The sequence below is a fragment of the Artemia sp. Qi Xiang Cuo genome, chromosome 2 (genome assembly GCF_049724085.1).
Source record: "Artemia sp. Qi Xiang Cuo chromosome 2, ASM4972408v1, whole genome shotgun sequence".
NCBI lineage: Eukaryota > Metazoa > Arthropoda > Branchiopoda > Anostraca > Artemiidae > Artemia > Artemia sp. Qi Xiang Cuo.
In genome coordinates, this window is record NC_142795.1 from 5,118,412 (window position 1) to 5,142,321 (window position 23,910).

At 37.3% G+C, this 23,910-nt stretch overlaps 2 protein-coding genes across 4 annotated transcripts in view; one reads left to right on the plus strand and one right to left on the minus strand.

Annotated features, from left to right (window-relative positions):
• Positions 1 to 7,116, plus strand: part of LOC148954825 (uncharacterized) — an 81,988-nt gene extending 74,872 nt beyond the window's left edge. For both annotated transcript variants that reach the window (XM_089098807.1, XM_089098816.1), the window contains 2 exons: positions 1,075 to 1,293; positions 4,594 to 7,116. In XM_089098807.1, the coding sequence (XP_088954933.1) occupies positions 1,075 to 1,293; positions 4,594 to 4,938 (564 nt within the window). In that variant the 3' untranslated portion in view covers positions 4,939 to 7,116. The remainder of the gene's footprint in view (positions 1 to 1,074; positions 1,294 to 4,593) is intronic.
• Positions 1 to 23,910, minus strand: part of LOC148954826 (uncharacterized) — a 53,376-nt gene that overhangs the window by 20,928 nt on the left and 8,538 nt on the right. The window contains exon 2 of one of the 2 annotated variants that reach the window (XM_089098828.1): positions 20,514 to 20,876. In XM_089098828.1, coding sequence (XP_088954954.1) covers positions 20,514 to 20,876 — 363 coding nt within the window. Of the gene's footprint in view, positions 1 to 17,575; positions 20,877 to 23,910 lie in introns of those variants that run through there. The other variant, XM_089098836.1, reaches the window with a different exon arrangement.

A 23,910-nucleotide genomic window follows, 5' to 3' on the forward strand; every position in this document is an offset into this window, starting at 1 on the left:
ATAAATTATGCGCGTGTCCCTTAAGCTTAGAGGTCCTCACCTGTAGCTGAACTAACCAATTGAGTTTGTTAAATCCTTAACTTGGTTGAAATAAGGGTTTCTTTTCTTATCGAGAAAATCGAAGCTTTTTAAGTTTTTTTTTTCCTGTTCATTACTTAAAAAGTAATGATCAATATTGTGCGTGAAAATGGCTGCAGAACAGAGAACAACTAATCGAAAAATTCGGAACTCGTAAGCCAAAGCTTGTTTGTGCTACTTCAATCAAATTTGACATTAAAACTAAAGCTATAGACCCTAATAGCTAAACCAAAACAAGTAAAGAGTATATTGGTGAAAAAGCTTCAATCCAAGATTTTAAGTCAATTCATTTTGTTTTCCTTTAACTATTGATCTTGCACTGAAAAGAAAACTTTCAAAAATGGTGGTTGATCTAACGGAAATGTGCATCGACTATATGCGACTCAGAATCGAAGTTGAATCTCTTCTATAACCAAGAAAGTTATTAATGATATGATAATAGCTTTATCATCTTGTGTCTTTCGGGACACGGGTTCAAATCCTGGTGTTACCAGTTCTTTGGCTTGTAGTGTGACTGCAAGTTCAGCCACCGTGAGGGAGTTTGTGGCTAAATAAAGTCCCACGTAAATATCTGAATTTGGATGCTAAGAACGCCTGGTCCTGCTGTACATACAAGCCCTAGTAAGTATGGTAATCATTTAGTCTGCTGTTAATGGTACCATTTTTTTATATCTTTCAACGAAGGGACGATAAAAAAAATAAATGCTTATATGCATCTCTATATAATATTTGTATTGTTATGAAATTAATTACTGTTGATTGACGAAATTCCACCATGTCAGAAGAGACAAAATCGAGCACCGCAAAAACTCGTCGAATTGGCCATCTGTTTAATATTTAATGTATCTCTGACTTGCATAAACGTCAGCAGCAAAGAGCATATGTAACCTTCGAGAGTCGAAACCGACGCTAGCGATACTGCAGGTGGTGACAAAAATTCATCAACGCTATCACCTACGCGATGTACCAATTATATGTTTTTTTTTTCATTTCTAGGTGAACGTAAAGTTCTCTTCAAGAACAGAGCATGTTCTCCTTAGTCTGTTGGATATGGTGCAGAACGCTCGCTCCCCTTCTGACCTTGATTTGGTTCACCAACTCACTCAAACGCTGATACAGTATGGTGCTGACCCAAATACATATCTATCAACTACAGAACCAGTCGTTATATACCAGTCACAATCATCAGTCTTCTTAAAGAGGTCACTACATTTGGTGAGTACTTTACTTCTGGAATTCATTAAGTCGGCTGCGTAGCTTTAAGAAAAGGAAAACCGATATGAGCTGAGAAAATTAAAAGCTTTGAATTGATTAATTTAGTCATACAATTTTATAGCCTTTTATATATTTTCATATAACTTACTTCATATTTTGCATTTGTGTAGCACACCAATTTTCTTAGTTAGCAAAACGCCACTGCCCTGTAATTTCATAGCCGCTTCTTATTAATTCCGTTTAAGTCATCTGGGTTAGCTTTTTATTCTTTCCTTGCTTATGACCATTAACTTGATGTTTCTTAAAATACCTCTTATGTCATAATAAACGAACACCTCTCATGTGTTAAATAGTCTGTGGTAGCAGAGTCGATTGATGCTCTGCTTGGCGATACGGGGCAAAGGGATCGATTCCCCCTCCGACAAGGTTGGGCGATAGGCTTGCTACTTGTCTCTAAAAAAGACCTAGCAACTGAAACGTCAATTCAACACACTTTGTACCATCAATGGCTCTGTAGGATCTTTATGCTTTTGCTGTGTTGAATAATGATAATAAATTGTTAATTATGTTTGTTTTTGTAATTTTACTACTACATTAACACAGCTAGGGCTGGCACACTAGCCAATAAACCTCAGCGCTTTTTTTTTAGTTATCTGGTTCGGCCTCTCACAAAGAGATACTAGGTTGTTTTTTTATAGCAATCTCATCCCAGACTTATTTGAACTGTTAAGCGTTTCAACCGGACGCCCGTTTAAGGTGCAGAACAGCAGTTGCTAGTCCTTGAACAAAAACTAAATTTAATTCAACCGGATGTCTGTTTAAGATGCAGAACAGCAGTTCCTAGTTCTTAAGAAAAAACTAAATTTAATTCAACCGGACACCCGTTTAAGGTGTAGAACAGCAGTTCCTAGTCCTTAAGAAAAACTAAATTTAATTCAACCGGATGCTCGTTTAAGGTGCAGAACAGCAGTTCCTAGTCCTTAAAAAAACTAAATTTAATTCAACCGGACGCGCGTTTAAGGTGCAGAACAGCAGTTCCTAGTCCTTAAAAAAAACTAAATTTAATTCAACCGGACGCGCGTTTAAGGTGCAGAACAGCAGTTCCTAGTCCTTAAAAAAACTAAATTTAATTCAACCGGACGCTCGTTTAAGGTGCAGAACAGCAGTTCCTAGTCCTTAAAAAAAACTATATTTAATTCAATCGGACGCTCGTTTAAGGTGCAGAACAGCAGTTCCTAGTCCTTAAAAAAAACTAAATTTAATTCAATCGGACGCTCGTTTAAGGTGCAGAACAGCAGTTCCTAGTCCTTAAAAAAAAATAAATTTAATTCAACCGGACACCCGTTTAAGGTGTAGAACAGCAGTTCCTAGTCCTTAAGAAAAACTAAATTTAATTCAACCGGACGCTCGTTTAAGGTGCAGAACAGCAGTTCCTAGTCCTTAAAAAAAAACTAAATTTAATTCAACCGGACGCGCGTTTAAGGTGCAGAACAGCAGTTCCTAGTCCTTAAAAAAAACCTAAATTTAATTCAACCGGACGCTCGTTTAAGGTGCAGAACAGCAGTTCCTAGTCCTTAAAAAAAAACTAAATTGAATTCAACCGGACGCGCGTTTAAGGTGTAGAACAGCAGTTCCTAGTCCTTAAAAAAAAACTAAATTTATTTCAATCGGACGCGCGTTTAAGGTGCAGAACAGCAGTTCCTAGTCCTTAAAAAAAAACTAAATTTAATTCAACCGGACGCGCGTTTAAGGTGAAGAACAGCAGTTCCTAGTCCTTAAAAAAAACTAAATTTAATTCAACCGGACGCTCGTTTAAGGTGCAGAACAGCAGTTCCTAGTCCTTAAAAAAAAAACTAAATTTAATTCAACCGGACGCTCGTTTAAGGTGCAGAACAGCAGTTCATAGTCCTTAAAAAAAACTAAATTTAATTCAACCGGACCCCCGTTTAAGGTGTAGAACAGCAGTTCCTAGTCCTTAATAAAAACTAAATTTATTTCAACCGGACGCTCGTTTAAGGTGCAGAACAGCAGTTCCTAGTCCTTAAAAAAAACTAAATTTAATTCAACCGGACGCTCGTTTAAGGTGCAGAACAGCAGTTCCTAGTCCTTAAAAAAAACAAAAATTAATTCAACCGGACGCGCGTTTAAGGTGCAGAACAGCAGTTCCTAGTCCTTAAAAAAAACTAAATTCAATTCAATCGGACGCTCGTTTAAGGTGCAGAACAGCAGTTCCTAGTCCTTAAAAAAAAATAAATTTAATTCAATCGGACGCTCGTTTAAGGTGAAGAACAGCAGTTCCTAGTCCTTAAAAAAAACTAAATTTAATTCAATCGGACGCCCGTTTAAGGTGCAGAACAGCAGTTCCTAGTCCTTAAAAAAAAACTAAATTTAATTCAACCGGACGCTCGTTTAAGGTGCAGAACAGAAGTTCCTAGTCCTTAAAAAAAAAAACTAAATTTAATTCAATCGGACGCCCGTTTAAGGTGCAGAACAGCAGTTCCTATTCCTTAAAAAAAACTAAATATAATTCAACCGGACGCTCGTTTAAGGTGCAGAACAGCAGTTCCTAGTCCTTAAAAAAAACTAAATTTAATTCAACCGGACACCCGTTTAAGGTGTAGAACAGCAGTTCCTAGTCCTTAAAAAAAAACTAAAACTAAGTTTAATTTAAACATTACTTTTAGTTCGTATTTCCTGCTGATACTATCGTGCCCAAAACGATAGGGCGAATGTCACACTTTCCCCCAAATTGACTTGGGAAGAGGGAATGAGTTCTTTAGCTGATTCCCATCCCCTGATTACATTTATGGAGTCATATTTACTCCAAAGGTGGCAGTGTAGACCAGTAATGAGTTTGACAAAAATGTATCATTACCTGAATTTCCAAAACTATGGTATATGCTAAAGTGAAGTAACATTATTCACCAATGAACTTTTATATTTTTTTTTTAATTCTCATTGTTACCCTCTAGTAAAAATGTGAGACAGGTGCATAGATTTATTACGTGAATACTACTAACAAATTACTGCAGTACCAAGCCGCCTGAGGCCAATTCAGCTGCGCTCGCTCCTACTCCTTCAAAGCTTCACTCTTTAACCCCTCCCATGAAGTTCCTGCTTCCTTTAAATTCTTACCTTCCCACCCCATTGCGGTCTTTCACAGAATATATATAATTACTAATGTAGTTTAAATCAACTTGTTTATGGGTACGTGTCATCGTCTTAAGCACATTATTTACATCCCTCCTTTAATCGCTAGCATCGTGAGTTTGTGTATTAACCACTTTTTATTTTTTCCAGGTTCTGCATCACTATGTCCAGGCGCTATTGAAGCGAGACGAGCTACTAAACGACAATAATGATAACTATATACGGCTAATAGACTTGTATTACAATTCTATGGATCATAAACCCCTGTACAGTTGTTTAAAAGCATTGAACTCTCAGGTGAGCATTGAAGTGAGCAGTCAGAAACTTAGCAATTTTCTTCACGCCCTGTACACAAATCCAAGAAGCTTGCAGCAAATGTGCCGCGTTGCTATTTATAAGTCGCTGGATAGGAGACCGGCGATTTACTTGAGTAAAGTGCCAGTGACCAGGCTGCCTCCAAGCTTGAAATCATATGTGCTCAATTTCGAATCATGACATAATGTCTAATTTGTCACGCATGTGCATAACAATTTTAGGCCGTAATGTTAGATTGACAGTGTGATCGCTATAAGAAAAACATTATAAAAATGACACTGTCATTCAATGTAAGTTTGTTATCTAATAGATAAGTATCACGAACTGTTGAAAGTCATGAAGCTGATACCTGAAAAGTTTTGGGCCAGAATCCTGAAAATTTTTGGGCCAGAATCCTGAAAATTTTTGGGTCGGAAACCTCGCATAGGGTTGCACATAAAAAGAGTCTAAATTTGGTAGGGCCTTAGGCAAGAGTTATGACAAAAGAGGCCTAACTGAACTTATACAAATAAACAAGGGACAGGGAAGTCAGGTCAAACTATAGGGGTTGATTTAGTTGATTCTTGTATAAGGCCAATCCCCATGGTACTGCGATGTACCAAAATCGTTATCTAGTCTCCTTCCCCAGTCTCCTAAACTCAAATTACTCATAAGTTGTCTTAAGATTGGGAATTCTACCCTTAAAAGAGGTGCCCTGTATGCCGCCCTAGATGACGGGAAGACCAGTATTTATACATAAAAATTAAGCCAGTCCCCTAGACAATCGTTGAAAAACAAACAAAAACAATTTGGGTCTCTTGCACCACCAATCCAGAGTAAATAGGAAAACGACATAAGAAAAATTTTATTGGGTAATTTTTCATCATTTCGATTACAAAATCGTAGTAAAGTATAGTAATAGACTTCTATAATTAACTATAATAAACAAATCTCGAATTTCTCCTATTTAAAAGGTATGAGCAGCACACAACTATCCTCCTGGTTACGGTACTGCTATTAGCCAAGTTTTGTTATATAAAAAATCCAAATATACAAATATAATGATAATTTATTTAAGACTATCTTTATAGAAAAAAAATATCTAGAATATTCGATTTGTATGTTGCCTCTTTGTAGAGAAGAAAAAGAAGAAAATACAAAAAAAACCTTTAAAACAATAAAAAGAATTTATTGTTATTCATTTTTGTTAGGTTTTTACGAATCGGACAAATGTTTCGGGGATAGGGTCAATCCCCCCCTCCCCTGGATACGGGCTTGGATGTCGCCTTATGCTGGCTTTTGAGACTGATCTGAGCTCAGCTTTAACTTCAACAGGTATTTTATAAACGATATATATATTATCCTAGAAAGAATATCCGTAGCTTTAGACATATCAATGAATCCCAAAACTAAAGTGTTTAACCTGAGTTTTCCTTATTTCAGAGAAGAAAAAAAAGGGGTTTTGAGTTTTTTGCTTGAACAATTATTAGTTTGGAGATTTAAGAAAGGAATATAGTGCGTGTCTAGCATTGATGTCTATGATGATGACTATGATGTCTAGCATTCTTTCACCTAACTTGTGTTATTGCAGTGGATTTAACTCTGCTTGGCATTATGGGGCTTGTTTCCAGCGACCGCAAGCCTGGTCGACATCCTTGCTACCTTTGCCTGTAAAACAGACTCGGAAGCCGAGTCATCGACAATTCTCGACATCCTATGCGCCATCAATGGTTCTAGGGGATTTTTATCCTTTTTTATTCTTTGACCCATAAATGGAGGGGCATACTTATCCCAATCAATGGCTCTAGAGGATCTTTATCCTTTTTATTCTTTGACCCAGAGGTGCAGGAGCATATTTATCCTGATTATACCTGGTTTAATTTAATCATGGTAGATTCAAGGTAAATAGGAACTTCCTGGAGGGGTGTAAAGAGGGAGGCTTTGAATAGATTGAAATGGAGAAAGAACGCGCGTAGCTTTCTTGGCCACAGGCGGCATTTTGCTGCAGCGAGTTGTTAGTAGTAGTACACCTGGTCTCTCCTACCTCCTTTAAATTAAACCCACTTCTAAAGAGGGTAAAAAAAATTCCCTGGAATACACTTTGGAGCATATTAGCTTATGTTCAAAATCAATGAAATTTAGCGTTTTTTTTTTGGCAACAATTCATTATGTTATCATGTTGAAATTAAAAAAACGTCATTAAGGGGTTATCGAAACAGCGGTAAGGTTTGTATATAATATCCGTTGTAGCTAACGTGAGTACCCGAATATGTAAGCCAATTTTTGTGTTTTAAGTGGTCATGTAAGAAAAACTGTGATTTATTTCGTGCGTGTGTGTTTTTTTTACTATTATTGATAAATATATGTATGCATATATTTTTTTTTCACTTTTAAGTTTTTATATTAACCAAAAACCTTATATCGACTAGACTACAAATGTTGGTGAAATAACATGAAAAACCGGATCTAGTAGGAATCCTCGTGGATGGTATGTACGTGAAAATGTGAAGTACTAACCAGTTCTGTTAATAGTTCTAGAACTAAACCTACCATGGTTCTAATAAAGGGGGGTTGTTACGACAAGTCGTGTCTTGGCGACGAAAAACTCCCAGTCACGAAAAACCAATGGAAAACAAAGATGGCTTATAGACAGATTAGTAAAATTATAACTGTTAGTCGCGAACAAGGATTCTGTTTTTTCTACCTCCCCCACGGACAAGCTTTGCTTTTTAGGGGAGGAAGCAATTATTTTTTGTTGATATGTTTTTTTTTTCAATAAATCCTTCTTTCTCTCAACGAATCAAAAAGCAAGTTATTTAAAAGCTATTTAAAAATAGCTTTCAAGTTATTTAAAAGCCCTAGGGGCATATAAGGTTTTTATAGAAGGCATTGTCGTAGAAACTTCAAAAAAGCCTCATTCGATTGGAAATTCAAAGGGCTAGTGCCCTTTTTAATAATTAAAAGTGATTGGAGGGCAACTAGCCCCTCCTCCCCCCCCCATGCCCATCATTCCCCCAAACAGGGGGAATGATGTATCCAGGATTTTTGTTCGGGGGGGGGGGGGTTACCCGATTTTTTCTCGTGGACTTTGTCTAACATCCTCGAGCAACATTACGTTAGCTCGAGACCGTTAGTCCGCCCCTTGCGAACGAGGAAGCGTCCACTAGGCATACTTTCGTATCTATAAGGGGCATCTATTAGTGCTTGGAAGGCACCATCACGGTGAGAAGGTTGTACATCTAAGACCAAAACAGTGCTAGAATTACTGGTACAATAAAGTGCAAGCTATTGCCACCAAAAAAGTTTCACTGTCTCAGCGCATGGTTACTGATTTTGGTAATTTTGTTGAACCTACGCTTTCCTCGCTGCGTCTAGTTAGTGCACGATATTGTCCTGTCTTTTCTCCGAGACAGAAATGAAGTTTTCAGCCGATACGATGCAGTTTTTTATGAAACTGTGCTTGTTCGTGAGCTGTGAAGCACTCTATCGCATTCTTCCAGTTCCCGAATGGTTTGGTGACTAGATTCCCCAAGCGCTGGTGGCAGCCTTTGCCAGCTGTCTCTGACGAGAACAGAACGCAAAATCTGCAAAAAGCAGCGTCCTCAGACGGAGAGTAGGACAACCAACTGAAACGAGCGAGCCAAGTTAACTGAAACTTCAGCTTCCGTTTTTCGGATACTGAAAAAATGTAGGAAATATCTGGAGTCCAAGGGCTCTTCAGCAAACGAAGTTTAGAATTTGAATCGAGACTGGATGATTTGTTGACAAAACGACCGATGTCATTTGCAAACAACGACGAAGACTGGGTTGGTGCAAGTGCGTGTTGCGTCGTGGTTGGTTCCAGTGCGCGTGATTCAGAAGCTTCAACGATGGCTCCAGTTCCCGTCAGATCCACAGATGTAGATAAATGCTCCACAGATGTCCCGCTAATGCCACTGTCAGAAACATCCCTGGTCCGCTTGGGCAAGAAAAACGATGTAATGTCACACTTTCTCTTCATGTTGAAAATCGCTCTTCTCTTAGCCAAGTCCGATATTGAACTGAACTGAACTGACAATCTTGCACTCTCTTATACCATACCTCGAGCGCCCATTAATCATAATTTACTATGCAAAGTCCGGTGAACATGGGGTTACCTAAGTGCGTAAGCTGATCAGAGCGCATATTATTAATCCTAATTTACTATGCCAGGTCAGGTTAACAAGGGGTTACCTAATTGTGTAAGCCGATCAGAGCACATATTAATAACCCTAAGTTACTACGCAAGGTCAGGTGAACATGGGGTTACCTAATTGCGTAAGCTGATCAGAACCGTTAACCCACAAAATGCAATAGGATTTAGTGTGGGAGCATATTTTTTTTCTGGTAAGGTTTTGTCTTTATAGGTATTTTTTAGACTAATTTTCGACTCGGTCAAAATTTCGGGGGGGGGGGGGGTTCAAACCGGGTAACCCCCCCCCTGGATACGGCCTTGGCTTGTGCCCTTTTTAATAGTCGAAAGTGATTGGAGGGCAACTAGCCCCCCTCCTCATTCCCCCAAACACGTCCAATCAAAATTTCTAGGTATACATTTTGTTCAGCATAGTTGATTTCCAGATAGAGAATATGTTTTTGAGGAAGATCCCCCACAGCCTTCAGGGAGAGGGTTGTAAATTATGCCCTAGGGGCATATAAGGTTTTTATAGAAGGCGTTGTCGCAGAAACTTCAAAAAAGGCTCATTCGATTGGAAATTCAAAGGGCTAGTGCCCTTTTTAATAGTCGAAAGTGATTGGAGGGCAACTAGCCCCTCCCCCCCCCATGCCCATCATTCCCCCAAACACATCCAATCAAAATTTGAGATAGCCATTTTGTTCAGCATAGTTGATTTCCAGATAGAAAATATGTCTTTGAGGAGGACACTCCCCCACAACCCTCGGGGCAAGGGTTTTAAGTTATGCCATGAGGGCATATAAGAACGATGTGAGGACAATTTATCATTTATTATTTTTTTTTCCCTTTAGAGCAGGGCACTTCGAATCGAAGAAGTTGTCGTAGAAGCTTCGAAAAGGGCTCATTCAATTGGAAATTGGAGTAGCTTGTGCCATATTTGATAGTTACCAATTACCTGTGCCTAAACAGCCCCCCCTCTCACGCCCATTATTTCAACCTCCACATCTCATAAAAAGTTTTTGACAATCCGGTCGGTTAGAGTAGCTGATGTTTAGATAGAGATGATATTTCTGAAAAAGAAATTCCCCCACAGCCCTCAGGGCAAGGGTTGTAAGTGATGCCCTGGGGGGCATATAAGGTTTTTTTTTATAGAAAGCGTTGTCGTAGAACTTCAAAAAAGGCTCATTCGATTGAAAATTCAAAGGACTAGTGCCCTTTTTACTAGTCGAAAGTGATTGGGAGGCAACTAACACCATTCGCACCCCCACCTTTTTCTCAAACAAAGCCAACGAAAGTTTTAAGATAGCCAGTATTTTCAAAATAGTTTTAAGTTCTATAAATTAGGCTTTTCAGGACGGCAATTCCCTCACAGTCCTCGGGGCAAGGGTTGTAAGTTATGCCCTGGGGACATATAAGGTTTTTATAGAACGCGTTGCCGTAGAAACTTCAAAAAGGGCTCATTCCATTAGAAATTGAAATCGCTAGTGCCCTTTTTAATAGTCGAAAGTAATTGGAAGGCAACTAACACCCCTTCCACGCCCACCATTTCCCCAAACACATCCAATCAAAATTTTTAGATAGCCATTTTGTTTTACGCAGTTTACAGTTCAGGAAATTATACCTTTTAGCAGGACACTCCCCCCACAATCTTCAGAGCAAGGGTTATAAGTTATGCCCTGTGGACAAATAAGTTTTCATTGAAATCTTTGTCGTAGAAACTTGTACAAGGGCTCTTTCGATTGGAAATTCAAAGGTCTAGTGCCGTTTTTAAAAGTCGAAAGTGAATGGAGGGCAACTAGCCCCCCTCTCTCGTCCACCTTTTCCCCAAACACATCCAATCAAAATTTTTAGATAGCCATTTTGTTCAGCGTAGTTGATATCCAGATAGAAATTATGTTTTTAAGGAGGACACTCCCCCACAACCCTCAGGGCAAGGGTTTTAAGTTATTCCCTGAGGGCACATAAGAACGATTTTGGCAGGATGTATCATTTATTATTTTTTTCCTTAGGAACAGGGCACTTCGTATCGAAGAAGTTGTCGTAGAAACTTCGAAATGGGCTCATTTAATTGGAAATTGGAGTGGCTTGTGCCCTTTTTAATAGTCAAAAGTGATTGGAGGGCAACTAGCCCCCCTAACGCCCATCATTCCCCCAAACACATCCAATAAAATTTTTGAGAAAGCCATTTTGATCAGCGTAGTTGATTTCCAGATAGAAAATATGTTTTTGAGGAGGATACTCCCCCGCAGCCTTCAGGGCAAGGGTTGTAAGTTATGTCCTGGGGGCATATAAGATTTCTTATAGAAAGCGTTGTCGTAGAAACTTCAAAAAAGGCTCATTCTATTGGAAATTAAAAGAGATAATGCCCTTTTTAATAGTCGAAAGTGATTGGTGGGCAACTAGCCCCCCCCCCCATGCCCATCATTCCCCCAAACACATCCAATAAAAATTTGAGATATCCATTTTGTTCAGTGTAGTTGATTTCCAGATACAAAATATGTCTTTGAGGAGGACACTCCTCCAAAACCCGCGGGGCAAGGGTTTTAAGTTATGCCCTGAGGGCATATAAGAACGATGTTGGCACAATGTATCATTTTTTTTTTTTTTTCTTTAGAGCAGGGCACTTCGTATCGAAGAAGTTGTCGTAGAAACTTCGAAAAGGACTCATTCAATTGGAAACTGGAGTAGCTTGTGCCATTTTTAATAGTCAAAAGTGATTGGAAGGCAACTAACACCCCTTCCACGCCCACCATTTCCCGAAACACATCCAATCAAAATTTTTAAATAGCCATTTTGTTCAACGTAGTTGATTTCCAAATAGAAAATATGTTTTGAGGAGGACACTCCCCCACAGCCTTCAGGGTGAGGGTTGTAAGTTATGCCCTAGGGGCATATAAGGTTTTTACAGAAGGCGTTGTCGTAGAAACTTCCAAAAAGGCTCATTCGAATGGAAAATCAAAGGACTAGTGCCCTTTTTAATAGTCGAAAGTGAATGGAGGGCAGCTAGCCCCCCCATGCCCATCATTCCCCCAAACACATCCAATCAAAATTTGAGATAGCCCTTTTGTTCAGCATAGTTGATTTCCAGATAGTAAATATGTCTTTGAGGAGGACACTCCCCCACAGCCCTCGGGGCAAGGTTTTAAGTTATGCACTGAGGGCATATAAAAACGATGTGTGCGCAATGTATTATTATTTTTTTTTCCTTTAGAGCAAGGCACTTCGTATCGAAGAAGTTGTCGTAGAACCTTCGAAAAGGGCTAATTCAATTGGAAATTGGAGTAGCTTGTGCCCTTTTTAATAGTCGAAAGTGATTAAAGGGCAACTAGCCCCCCCCCCCGCCCATCATTCCCCCAAACACATCCCGTCAAAATTTTGAGATAGCCATTTTGTTCAGCGTAGTTGATTTCCAAATAGAAAATATGTTTTTGAGGAGGACAGTCCCCCACAGCCTTCAGGCCAAGGGATGTAAGTTATGCCCTGGGGGGCATGTAAGGTTTTTATAGAAGGAGTTGTCTTAGAAATCTCAAAGAAGCCACATTTGAATGGAAATTCAAAGGACTAGTGCCCTCTTTACTAGTCGAAAGTTATGGGAAGACACACAGCCTTCCTCTCGTGTCCTCCTTTTCACCAAGCACATCCCCTAAAAATTGGGCGATAGCCGTTTTATTCAACGTAGTTTTAAGTTTTGTAAATTAGGTCTTTGAGGATGACAACCCCCTCAAAGCCCTCAGGGCAAGGGTTGTAAGTTATGCCCTGGGACAAATAAGGTTTTTATAGAAAGCGCTGTCGTAGAAACTTCAAAAAGGGCTCATTCCATTGGAAATTGAAATCGCTAGTGCCCTTTTTAATAGTCGAAAGTAATTGGAAGGCAACTAACACCCCTTCCACGCCCACCACTTCCCCACACATCGAATTAAAACTTTGAGACAGACATTTTGCTATGCGCAGTTTAATGTTCAAGACATTATACCTCTGAGCAGGACAGTCCCCCCAGCGTCTTCAGGGCAAGGGTTATAAGTTATGCCCTGTGGGCATATAAGTTTTCATTGAAATCTTTGTTGTAGAAACTTGAAAAAGGCCTCATTCGATTGGAAATTCAAAGGTCTAGTGCCCTTTTTAAAAGTCGAAAGTGATTTGAGGGCAACTAAGCCCCCTCTCTCGCACACCTTTTCCCCAAAAACATCCAATCTAAATTTTTAGACAGCCATTTTGTTCAGCGTTGTTGATATCCAGATAGAAATTATGTTTTTGAGGAGGACACTCCCACTTCCAGATAGAAATTATGTTTTTAAGGAGGACACAACCCTCAGGGCAAGGGTTGTAAGTTATGCCCTGAGGGCATATAAGATCGATGTTGGCACAATGTATCATTTATTATTCTTTTCCTTTGGAGCAGGGCACTTCGTATCGAAGAAGTTGTCGTAGAAACTTCGAAAAGGGCTCATTCAATTGGAAATTGGAGTGGAATGTGCCCTTTTTAATAGTCGAAAGTGATAGGAGGGCAACTAGCCCCCCCCCATGCCCATCATTCCCCCAAACACATCCAATCAAAATTTGAGGTAGCCATTTTGTTCAGCGTAGTTGATTTCCAGATAGAAAATATGTTTTTGAGGAAGACACTCCCCCACAGCCCGCGAGGCAAGGGTTTTAAGTTATGCCCTGAGGGCATATAATAACGATGTTGGCACAATGTATCATTTATTACTTTTTTCCTTTGGAGCAGGGCATTTCGTATCGAAGAAGTTATTGTAGAAACCTAGAAAAATGTTCATTCAATTGGAAACCGGACTAGTTTTTGCCACTTTCAATAGTAGAAAGTAACTGGAAGGTAACTAACTCCCCTTCCTATACCGACATTTCCCCAAAAACATCTAATAAAAACTGTGGGAGATCTTTTTTGTTTTGAGTAGTTAATTTCTAGATAGAAATTATGTTTTTGAGGAGGACAATCCCCCACGGCCTTCAGGTTAAGGGTTGTAAGTTATACGCTGGGGGCATATAAGGTTTTTATAGAAGGCGTTGTTGTAGAAACTTCAAAAAGGCTCATTCCATTGGAAATTCAAAGGGCTAGTGCCCTTTTTAATAGTCAAAAGTGATTGGAGGCCACCTAGCCCCCCCCCTGCCCATCATTCCCCCAAACACATCCAATCAAAACTTGAGATAGCCATTTTGTTCAGCATAGTTGATTTCCAGATAGTAAATATGTCTTTGGGGAGGACACGCCCATTATTCCCCCAAACACATCCAATCAACATTTTGAGATAGCCATTTTGATCAGCGTAGGTGATTTCCAAATGGAAATTATGTTTTTGATGAGGACACTCCCCCATAGCCCTTATGGCAAGGGTTGTAAGTTATGCCCTGGGGGGCATATAAGGTTTTGTCGTAGAAACTTCAAAAAAGGCTCATTCGATTGGAAATTCAAAGGGCTAGTGCCCTTTTTAATAGTCGAAAATGATTGGAGGGCAACTAACCCCCCTCTCACGCCCATTTTTCCCCAAACACATCCAATCAAATTTTTGATATAGCCATTTTATTCAACGTAGTTTTAAGTTCTGTAAATTAGGTTTTTGAGGATGACAACCCCCTCACAGCCCTCAGGGCAAGGGTTGTAAGTTAGGCCCTGGGGACATATAAGGTTTTTATAGAACGCGTTGCCGTAGAAATTTCAAAAAGGGCTCATTCCATTAGAAATTGAAATGGCTAGTGCCCTTTTTAATAGTCGAAAGTAATTGGAAGGCCCATCGAAAATATTCTTATAAATGCTTTCCAAGGTCCTCAGAATATAAGTCTTCAGAAACTCGCTATCTTATATTCTGCTTAAACACCCCTTCCACGCCCACCATTTCCCCAAACACATCCAATCAAAATTTTGAGATAGCCATTTTGTTCCACGCAGTTTAAAGTTCAGGAAATTATATCTTTTAGAAGGACAATCCCCTCACAGGCTTAAGGACAAGGATTTTAAGTTCTGCCCTGGGATATATAAGTTTTTATGGAAATCTATGTCGTAGAAACTTCAAAAAAGGCTCATTCGATTGGAAATTGAAATGGCTGGTGCCCTTTTTAATAGTCGAAAGTGATTCGAGTGCAACTAGCCCCCCTCTCTCGCCCACCTTTTCCCCAAACACATCCAATCAAAATTTTTAGATAGCCATTTTGTTCAGCGTTGTTGGTTTCCAAATAAAAATTATGTTTTTACGGAGTACACTCCCCCACAACCCTCAGGGCAAGGGTTGTAAGTTATGCCCTGGGGGCACATGAGGTTTTTATAGAACGCGTTGTCGTAGAAACTTCAAAAGAAACTACTATTTGTGTCCAGATTTTTAAAAGGGTTCATGTTGTAAAAAATTGCTGAAAAATTTTCTCCGGGATACAAATAGCAGGCCAAACTATAAAGTGTTAAAAAAAAGAAAACAGTTAAATTATTATTTTCTTTTTCCCTGGAAAGACTATGTCAATATAAAATGAACAGAAATTAATTAAAAAAAACTTTTTCCACAAAATAAGTTTTTCAAAGAAAAGTAAAGAACTTCATTAAACCAAAAATGAGCAAAAATAAAATAAAATAATCTACCAAGCGTGAAACTACCACAAATCAGCATCGATAAAAAAAATGAAACCCAAAACAAGCAGAAATTAATATGAGTAGGGCTCAAAACCCATATGCCTTCCCATGGCCAGAACATAATTTGCACTTTACTCAAAAAGATACAAATGGAATGTGCACTGTAAGTTTAATATACATATACTGATATTTGTTAATCATAATGTTAATATAATTTGATTTATTAAAGTTATAAAAGTAAAAACATATATATTTTTTTCAGTAAAGTGCAAATTATGTTCTGGCCTTGGAAAGGCGTAGGGTTTTTGAGCCCTATTCAGGTTATTTTCTGCTCGTCTTGAGTTTGACTCGGTTGTTTATTGTAATTTCTGTTCGTTTTGGGTTTCATGTATTTATCGATGCTGATTTGTGGTAGTTTCACGCTTGGTCGATTATTTGATTATATTTTTTCCCATTTTTGGTTTAATGGTGTCCTCTACTTTTCTTTGAAAAACTTATTTTGTGGAAAAAGTCTTTTTTAATTAATACATAAAAACACCAGTATAAAGGTCACGGAGAAAAGAATATTAAATGGTGACTATTTTTTGTGTCCAGGCCTGTTTTCTTTTCTGTTCGATATTAACCCAAATGTTATATCCCATTAGCTTTTTCAAGGAACTAAAGAAAAAAGCATTAAGCCTACTTCAGAGGCGGATTCAGGATTTTGGGAGAAAGAACACCCAAGACAAGGGGAGAGAACCTCCCCTTTGAATCCAGAGTAGAGTAATTAATCACAAGGCCATACCCAGGATTTTTTTTTCGGAGGGGGTTTTACTCAAAGATAAATTTGGGGGAGGGGGGTTACACAAAAAAAACTCGAAAAACGCATACAAAATTTGTTTATATCTAATTTTGTTACGCTTTTACGAGTCAAAAAACATTTCGGGAGGGGTTCAACCCCCCCCCGCCGGATACGGCCTTGGTTGATCATATAGGCCTTCGAATCACGTCGTGCCCGAAAGATTATGAGTAAATTATAAGTGGAAACTGGTACTATAGTCTGACAAGATAATAAAAAAAATCACCAACGGCATCTAGATTTGGTGTTTTTTAACATTTTTTAGTGGAATAATACGGCAAAATTTATGTAGTAATAAGTGTTTGATCTCAAGTTCCGAGAAAAACATAATCAGAAAGCTTGCAAAAAATGCCAAGAAACGTCAAATGCTAGATGGTGATGGTGGATTTTTTTGTGAATACTGGTGCGAGTTTCCCCTCTTACAAGTTGTGCATATTCTTTGTTGAACCTTTAAGTGTAATAGTGAAGTAAACTTTGTCCCCGAAACTTTCACTAACTCAGATAATTTTTTTTTATTGATATTTTTTTTCCACACTACACTTTGATAGAAAAAATTAATAGAATTTGTTGCACAAAACAGGTCGCAGTGAGAATCTTAGCTCTTTAGCTGTGTTAATTACCACAAATTTAACATTAACAAAAACGAATGATTGCGTTGATCTAATTTAGTATGTTTGCCATATGTATGCGAATAGTTATAGTAGCCTATATTATTTATTGATTTTTGGGTACTTGTTAATTAAACGAAACACACTCAAGAATTACTCCTAGGTTAGATCTCAGAAAACCGGTTTCATAACCACAAAGACAAGTTACGGGTGATACAATGTATTAGACTTGTACAGTTTGGGCTATATATTTGCACATTAGGGAGGGGGGGTAGGTTAGGTTAGGGAACGCTGTCCAAATACTTACCCACCCCCCTAAAGTGCAGATATATAGCCCAAATAACATTATTATATAAACTAACGGTTATATGAAGGTTACATTTCATTAGGATTAACCTAACTTTACTTCTTGGGTGTGTTTCGTTTAATTAACAAGTACCAATTTTTGTCACAGATAAACTGGCCAAAAACAAAAAGTAGTATTATCAGTCCAATAATGTGTATTTAGTAGTTAGTTAGTTAATATTTAGGTATTTAGCAGTTAGTTAGTTAGTATTTAGGTAGTTAGTTATTCAGAGCTCTCCCCAAACTTTACTTGGGATCTTTGCCTCCGTGTAATCCTCATTAACTACTTTTTACAACTCATTGCCTGGTATAAACGATAATCAAGAAGTCATACTCTACATCACCAAGTTTAAGTAACTTTAATCAAATATAAATGATTAGAACATAGACCAAGGATTAAACGAGGAATATCTAGACTAAATTGGGAAATTAAGAATTTTGTAAAACCATATAGGAAATAAACATTCTCGATTTGCTGAAACTCCCTGTGTTGAAGAGGTCTCAGAATACAAAACTAGGCACAAATGGACAATTTCTGGAATCAACACCAGTTTCAATTATAAAACAATGCTATCAAGTCTCCAACTAATGCCTATTCAGATACAGTATCGTTCTTAGAATTGAGAGATGAGAGGTGTAGACATCAAATCACTTTACTCCATGGAGGAAATATAGTGGAAGAGTTGTAAAAACGGTAGTCTGCATTGTTAGTTTGAAGTAATCACATATTGAAGCTATGTCAGAGGTTGATATGTTATTACTTCTGGAATGGTAAATCCACCTGTTATTAAGTTTCAGGTTGGTCAATGTTCTAGAATTCAATCTATTTTTACAACGTATTTTTTAAGTACTCTTGTATGATAAATACTACACAAGAGTATTCCAGTTTTTGAAAATAAGCAAATAAAATAGATTCAAATTACAAATATAATTTAACTAAGTTATGCAAGTAAAAATGGAAAACAGTTGATGCAGAAATACCAGACTCACTTCAAATATCTTTGTTGTACTGGGATTGATAAAGCCAGGGTGTCTAATATGGTTTTATCCAAGCAATAAGCTTCAAATCAGTTTTCAACTTGTTTTTAAGATTGGAACCCTAAATTACTACCTTATATCCACAGTTCATATAATTATCCAGTAAGCTTATCGCAGATCATTTCTGATCTTCGTTCTCGGTGCGAACAAAAAGCTCCTCCCACTTCTTTGTGCAGTTATTAATAGCGGGTTTCCACTTGTTTCCGATTGTTTCGCGTCTGACTTGTCTACCCGTGAAAAGATGCGATGCCGCTTATGTTTCTACGTTCTCTGGAGCACTCGCACCCCGGTCCGGGTTTTTATAATGGGTGAGATAGGGAATGATCATACTGGATAATTATATGAACTGTGCTTATATCTGTGTTTTTGAGCCCAGACCTAAGTTCTTTTTAGCAATTTGTTTGGCCACTCGCCAACTTCAAGCACCAATCATATAGTAATTAAAGATAAATTAACATTTAAACTTAATAAAGTATTTTAGTTTCACAATCTGGATTGATTTTTTTTATTATTTTTTTATTTTTTATTATTATTATTATTATCTAAAAAAAGGGTAAATTGAAGCAAATTAAAGAAAAAGCGTAACATTTTAGTTTGTATTTCATAATTATTGACTCCACCTATAAATTTATAATTAATAAATTAATTATTGACTCCACTATTGCTCAAAAACTCATGTGTCTAGTAAGGATGTAAAACACTACAACAGCAATTTTTAATCTAAAACTCTGCTGACTAGCGGCTCTGGTACCAAGCTTTAACCCCGTAAGGGTCATAGGCTCCAACGCAAAGGCTCTGTTAAAAAATTAATACACGATACATTTGTCATATTAAACAAGAAGAATTAAGGTAAGAATTTTTAAGGCCTATTTTTAATTCACTAGCTAGCATGAATATTTTGGCAAAATATCTGGATATACTCCCAAAGTGATTTCTTGATAAATGGACCAGACTAAAATATAAACCAGGCCTCCAAAGTACATGCCAGTCATTACTGAGCTCTACTTTTTTGGCTATTAAACTAAGAAGGATTTCCTTCCCTAAAAAAAAAAACAAGTCTTATTTTCTTTTTTGCTCTCACTTATGAATACAAAAATTATTGCCTCAAATAGCCTTCGCACTTCAAGACTATAATTAAAAAAAAAAAAAAATAGAAAATAAGATGGACGGTTGTCCATCCACCTACCAATAAAATAACTTTAATGAAACTCTCACCAAACTTCTTACTTCTTTGGTTTGAAAAAAAAAAAAACTTACTTAAATCCAAAACATACCAGGTGACTAAAGAATAAAAATACTCTATTGCCCCAACTAACAAAACAGGAAGCTTGGAATTTCCCTTTTAAAATTTGAAACAGCTCAGAATAAAAGCCAAAATGTCATTTTCTTGTGATTTTGACTCAGGTACTCTTGTTTCTCTTATAGTCTAAAAGCCAAAATGTCATTTTCTTCTGATTTTGGTCCTCTTATTTCTCTTATAGTCTGGTTCTTTCCAATTCTTTAACTATAAAGTGATGTAAAGATCATAGAACAACTTTCCCCATTATCAGATCCTTTACCAGTCATTATTTTTGTATATGCATATATGCCCAGTGGCGACAATTCGTGGAAATTAGGAAGGGGCAAAAATGTACTTCTCAAAAGCCAGGGGGAGAAATTTTGTTTTCTTTTTAATTTGTTTAATTGAAAATGCCATAAAAGTCCTTTTTCAGAGAAAAATACCAAGAGGGTATTTTCCAAATCTGGGAAGGGGCAAAAGATTCTGGGCCGTGACCTCCCTCCCCTCCCCAATTGACGCCACTGTATATGCCATAAAAAGCCTACAAAATAAATTATGAGCATGCCAAAAAACAATACATGCGAACAGTCTTTTTCTGGCACAGAATGTTCGTCTCGGAAGTTTTGCCTTTTTGACTCTTTAATTATTGCAATTTTTGACATCGGGGGGAGGGAGGCGGGCACGTGCCCCTGGATCCGCCACTGGTGACAGCAGTCCAGACAAACAGCAGGAAAGAGTCAGTAGAGCTCTCTTTGAGACCTCCCCTCCCTCCTAATAAATCTTTTTTTGTTTATTTAGTGAGGTCATGCTCAATATTTTAACTCAATAGGTAAGGAAGTCAAAGCACGTATGAAAATGACACAAGCTGATTAGGAAGATATTGGGAATTAAACTTAAAATTAGGAGGAGATTTTCTGTTTATTGCCTATTGCAAAGCTTCACCATACAATTTTCGTCCATTTCTTTTTCTTAGTTGATGGGGTTTCTTCCTTCAACTTGGTGTCTTCAGTTTGTTCCATTTTTGCAATTTTAGAAGGCACAGGTGACTTTTCTGGTTCTCTATTAATTCTCTTAGTTAATGATATAATTGTACTTTTTTTTAGAGCATCTGTATGGCTGTCAACTTGGCCTGTCTTTACATCACCAGATACCTCAGTCACAACTCTCTTCTCAGTTAAAGATACCGAAACACCGCTATGCTTGCTTTTGCGTTTGGTACCTCTACACGTGAGAGGTTTAGCCACTCTTTCAAAAATTTCAACAAGTTCATCCTTTCCTTTATCAATCAGGTGGTCTTTAGAAATACACCTCTGGAAAGGAAAAAAAATATTTACAGTGACAGTAATTTGTTATTTTGAAATTATTTCTAGTAATAACTAACATAAAGCCACAAAATAAGAATGACAGTTTTTGTGTAAATATTGGGGGAAAGATAAGTCCAAAGAACTATTTTTTTGTGATATTTAATGTTTTAATGCAGAAAATTTTCAAATCCTTGTGCCAGAAAATTTACTGAGTAACTCTAGCACCAGTTAGTGATGTAATTGAAAATGCATCGGAGAAAATTGGAAGCAGATACTAACATATTGTAAATTACTCTAGTCAAACTAATTTCTTGGAAAAATGTTTTTGATTTCTTTGCATATTTATTCATAAAAACATTCTAGCCCACTTGAATTTAATTCAAAGTTTCAAATTTGCAACAAACTTACAATTCATTTAATATTACTTGATTTACTCCAAATGTTGCATAGAAGGTCAAATCATGTGATAATGCATTCTTATGCTAAAGAGAAACAAAAAAGAAAAACTTCAAAACTTTTGCTGAAATTTGATAATTATTGTTCTGAAACATCTTGCTTCCTTTTTTTCATTTCTGTATCCGTTTTTGATGGGAACATTGAATACAGTTTCAATCATTATTTGATTGTTGAACTCATTGGAAGAAATTCTGTATTTAGTGGTTAAATTGCATGTTGAATTTCACTGATTCTCTTTCCTACCTCTTAAATAATAAGATATAACCAATTCAAAATTTCGTATATGAGGTAGGGGGGGGGGGGGGTGGCCTACCCTCACCGAAGTGAGCTTTATTTGGTTTTAGCCATTCCCTAACAACAACTGATACTGAGATGACTTTGTAATACTCATAGACATGAATATTTGCTTGCATTATGTGTGTGTTTTGTATTGCTTATGCTTTTGCTTAGTGCTTGTACTATTTCAGGTTTGTGACCTGGGTTTTTGTAAAGTTAATGCTTAAAGAGGGACTTATCTATATGGTGTTAGAGCAGGAGATGGGTACCACTGTTCCATACCTTCAGCTGAACTGGAAATCAGAAAACCTAAAAGAGGCTTGGACAAGGTTCAAAAACTGTGCCAATCTGATGTTCGATGGACTCTTGAGTGGAAAAATTGAGAAAAAAGAATGTGCATAACTGTTTGCTTGGTAAAAAGGGCAAGACGTGTTCAGCACTTGGACAGTAACATCTGAGGATGAAGACAAGATTAGTGCATACCTTGCCAAATTTGATGGTTACTTTAGTCCACAGTCTAATCCCATCTTCTCCTGATATGTATTCCACAAACGTGACCAAAGGGAAGATGAGAAAATAGAACAGTATGCAACTGAATTAAAAATGTTCGTGCATGACTGCTTATACGTAGCTACAATTGTTGATGAAATGGTCTGTGAGCGCCTCATCGTTGGTACATTGTCTCAAAAGACCTTGAAGGACTACTCCAGTCAGGGTCAATCTTGACCCTCTCAGATGCTATCAAAGTAGCCAGAATATACACAGAAGCTCAGGTACAAATAAAAAATAATGCCAGCAGGATCAACCAGTCACAGCCAGCCAATAAAATATGAGATTGACATTGTCAAGAAAAATCAAAACAGACTTTTAAACCTAATCATGACCAACTTGAAAACCGTGAATGTTATTTCTGTGAGGGGAAAATATTCACAGAATCGCCTGTGTCGTATAAAAGGGAAGATCTGCAGCAACTGCTGAAAACCCACTTTGCACGTGTCTGTTTTAATAGCAAAAAGACAGTGAACATTATTAGTTCAGAGGCTTAACAAAGGAATCAACTGTTCATCCATGAATCAGTAATGTAATCAGTAATCAGAATGTAAGATACTACTCAAGGAAGGTGCACAACCGTCCATTCAGCCCATAAGACAATTCCCCCTGAGTCTTTAGTCTAAGGAAGAACTAGTTGTATGAAAAGCCTAGAAGTCATTGAGAATCTGGCCTATCCAACTGATTAGGTAAACTCAGCTTTGGTTGCCAAGAAACCAGATGGAACCTTGAGAGTAACAAAATTATAAATAGACCCTGCCTACTATGCAAGCTTTTGAGGAAACTACCCAAAAGCATGTGGGTGGTAAGTACTTCTACAAGCTAGATGCCCAGACAGGTTATTGCAGCGGTCGGGAAACTTTTTTAATCATTACCCCAAAATATGTTTGTGTAAGTTTATATTACCCCATGGCGAAGAGCAAAAAAAAAGAGAAGCGAAATCACGTCTTTTTAGCATCTTTCATATTTTAGCCCCTCATGATAATTTTGAAAAGAAAACAATAGCTAAAAATTTAATTTAAACATAATTTATTCAATTTATCAATGTTATAACTACCCCATGGCGAAGAGCAAAAAAAAAAGAGAAGCGAAATCACCTCTTTTTAGCATCTTTCATATTTTAGCCACTCATGATAATTTTGAAAAGAAAACAATAGCTAAAAATTTAATTTAAACATAATTTATTCAATTTATCAATGTTATAACTACCCCATGGCGAAGAGCAAAAAAAAAGAGAAGCGAAATCACCTCTTTTTAGCATCTTTCATATTTTAGCCTTTCATGATAATTTTGAAAATAAAACAATAACTAAAATAAATGTATAGATCATTTATTCAATTTATCAATGTAACAACTAGTACTAGTAATACATAGCAGTAATAATAGTAATATAAGTAATATATATATAACAATTTGAAACCAATTGGGGGGCAATTGAGCATTGATATTTTGGGGTACTGTAACAAATTATAATAATAATAATAATGGTGATACAAACAAATATTAGAATTGAAAAATTAGAAAAAAGAATAATTGAAAACATTCTTTCTTCACGTTTTGGAAAAATGATGTTGATTCATATTTGATAAAATTGCTTCAAAATTGGGACTTTTTGATGTAAGAGCGATTTGAATACACTCTTTAGTTTTGACCAATTTCTGCTCTTCGTTCTTATGTTCATTAGAGTGGAAAAGTCTGGTTCGCACAAATATCTTGTTCCAAATGGCAGCAATCGTTTAACCGCCTCTTCATGTGCAAT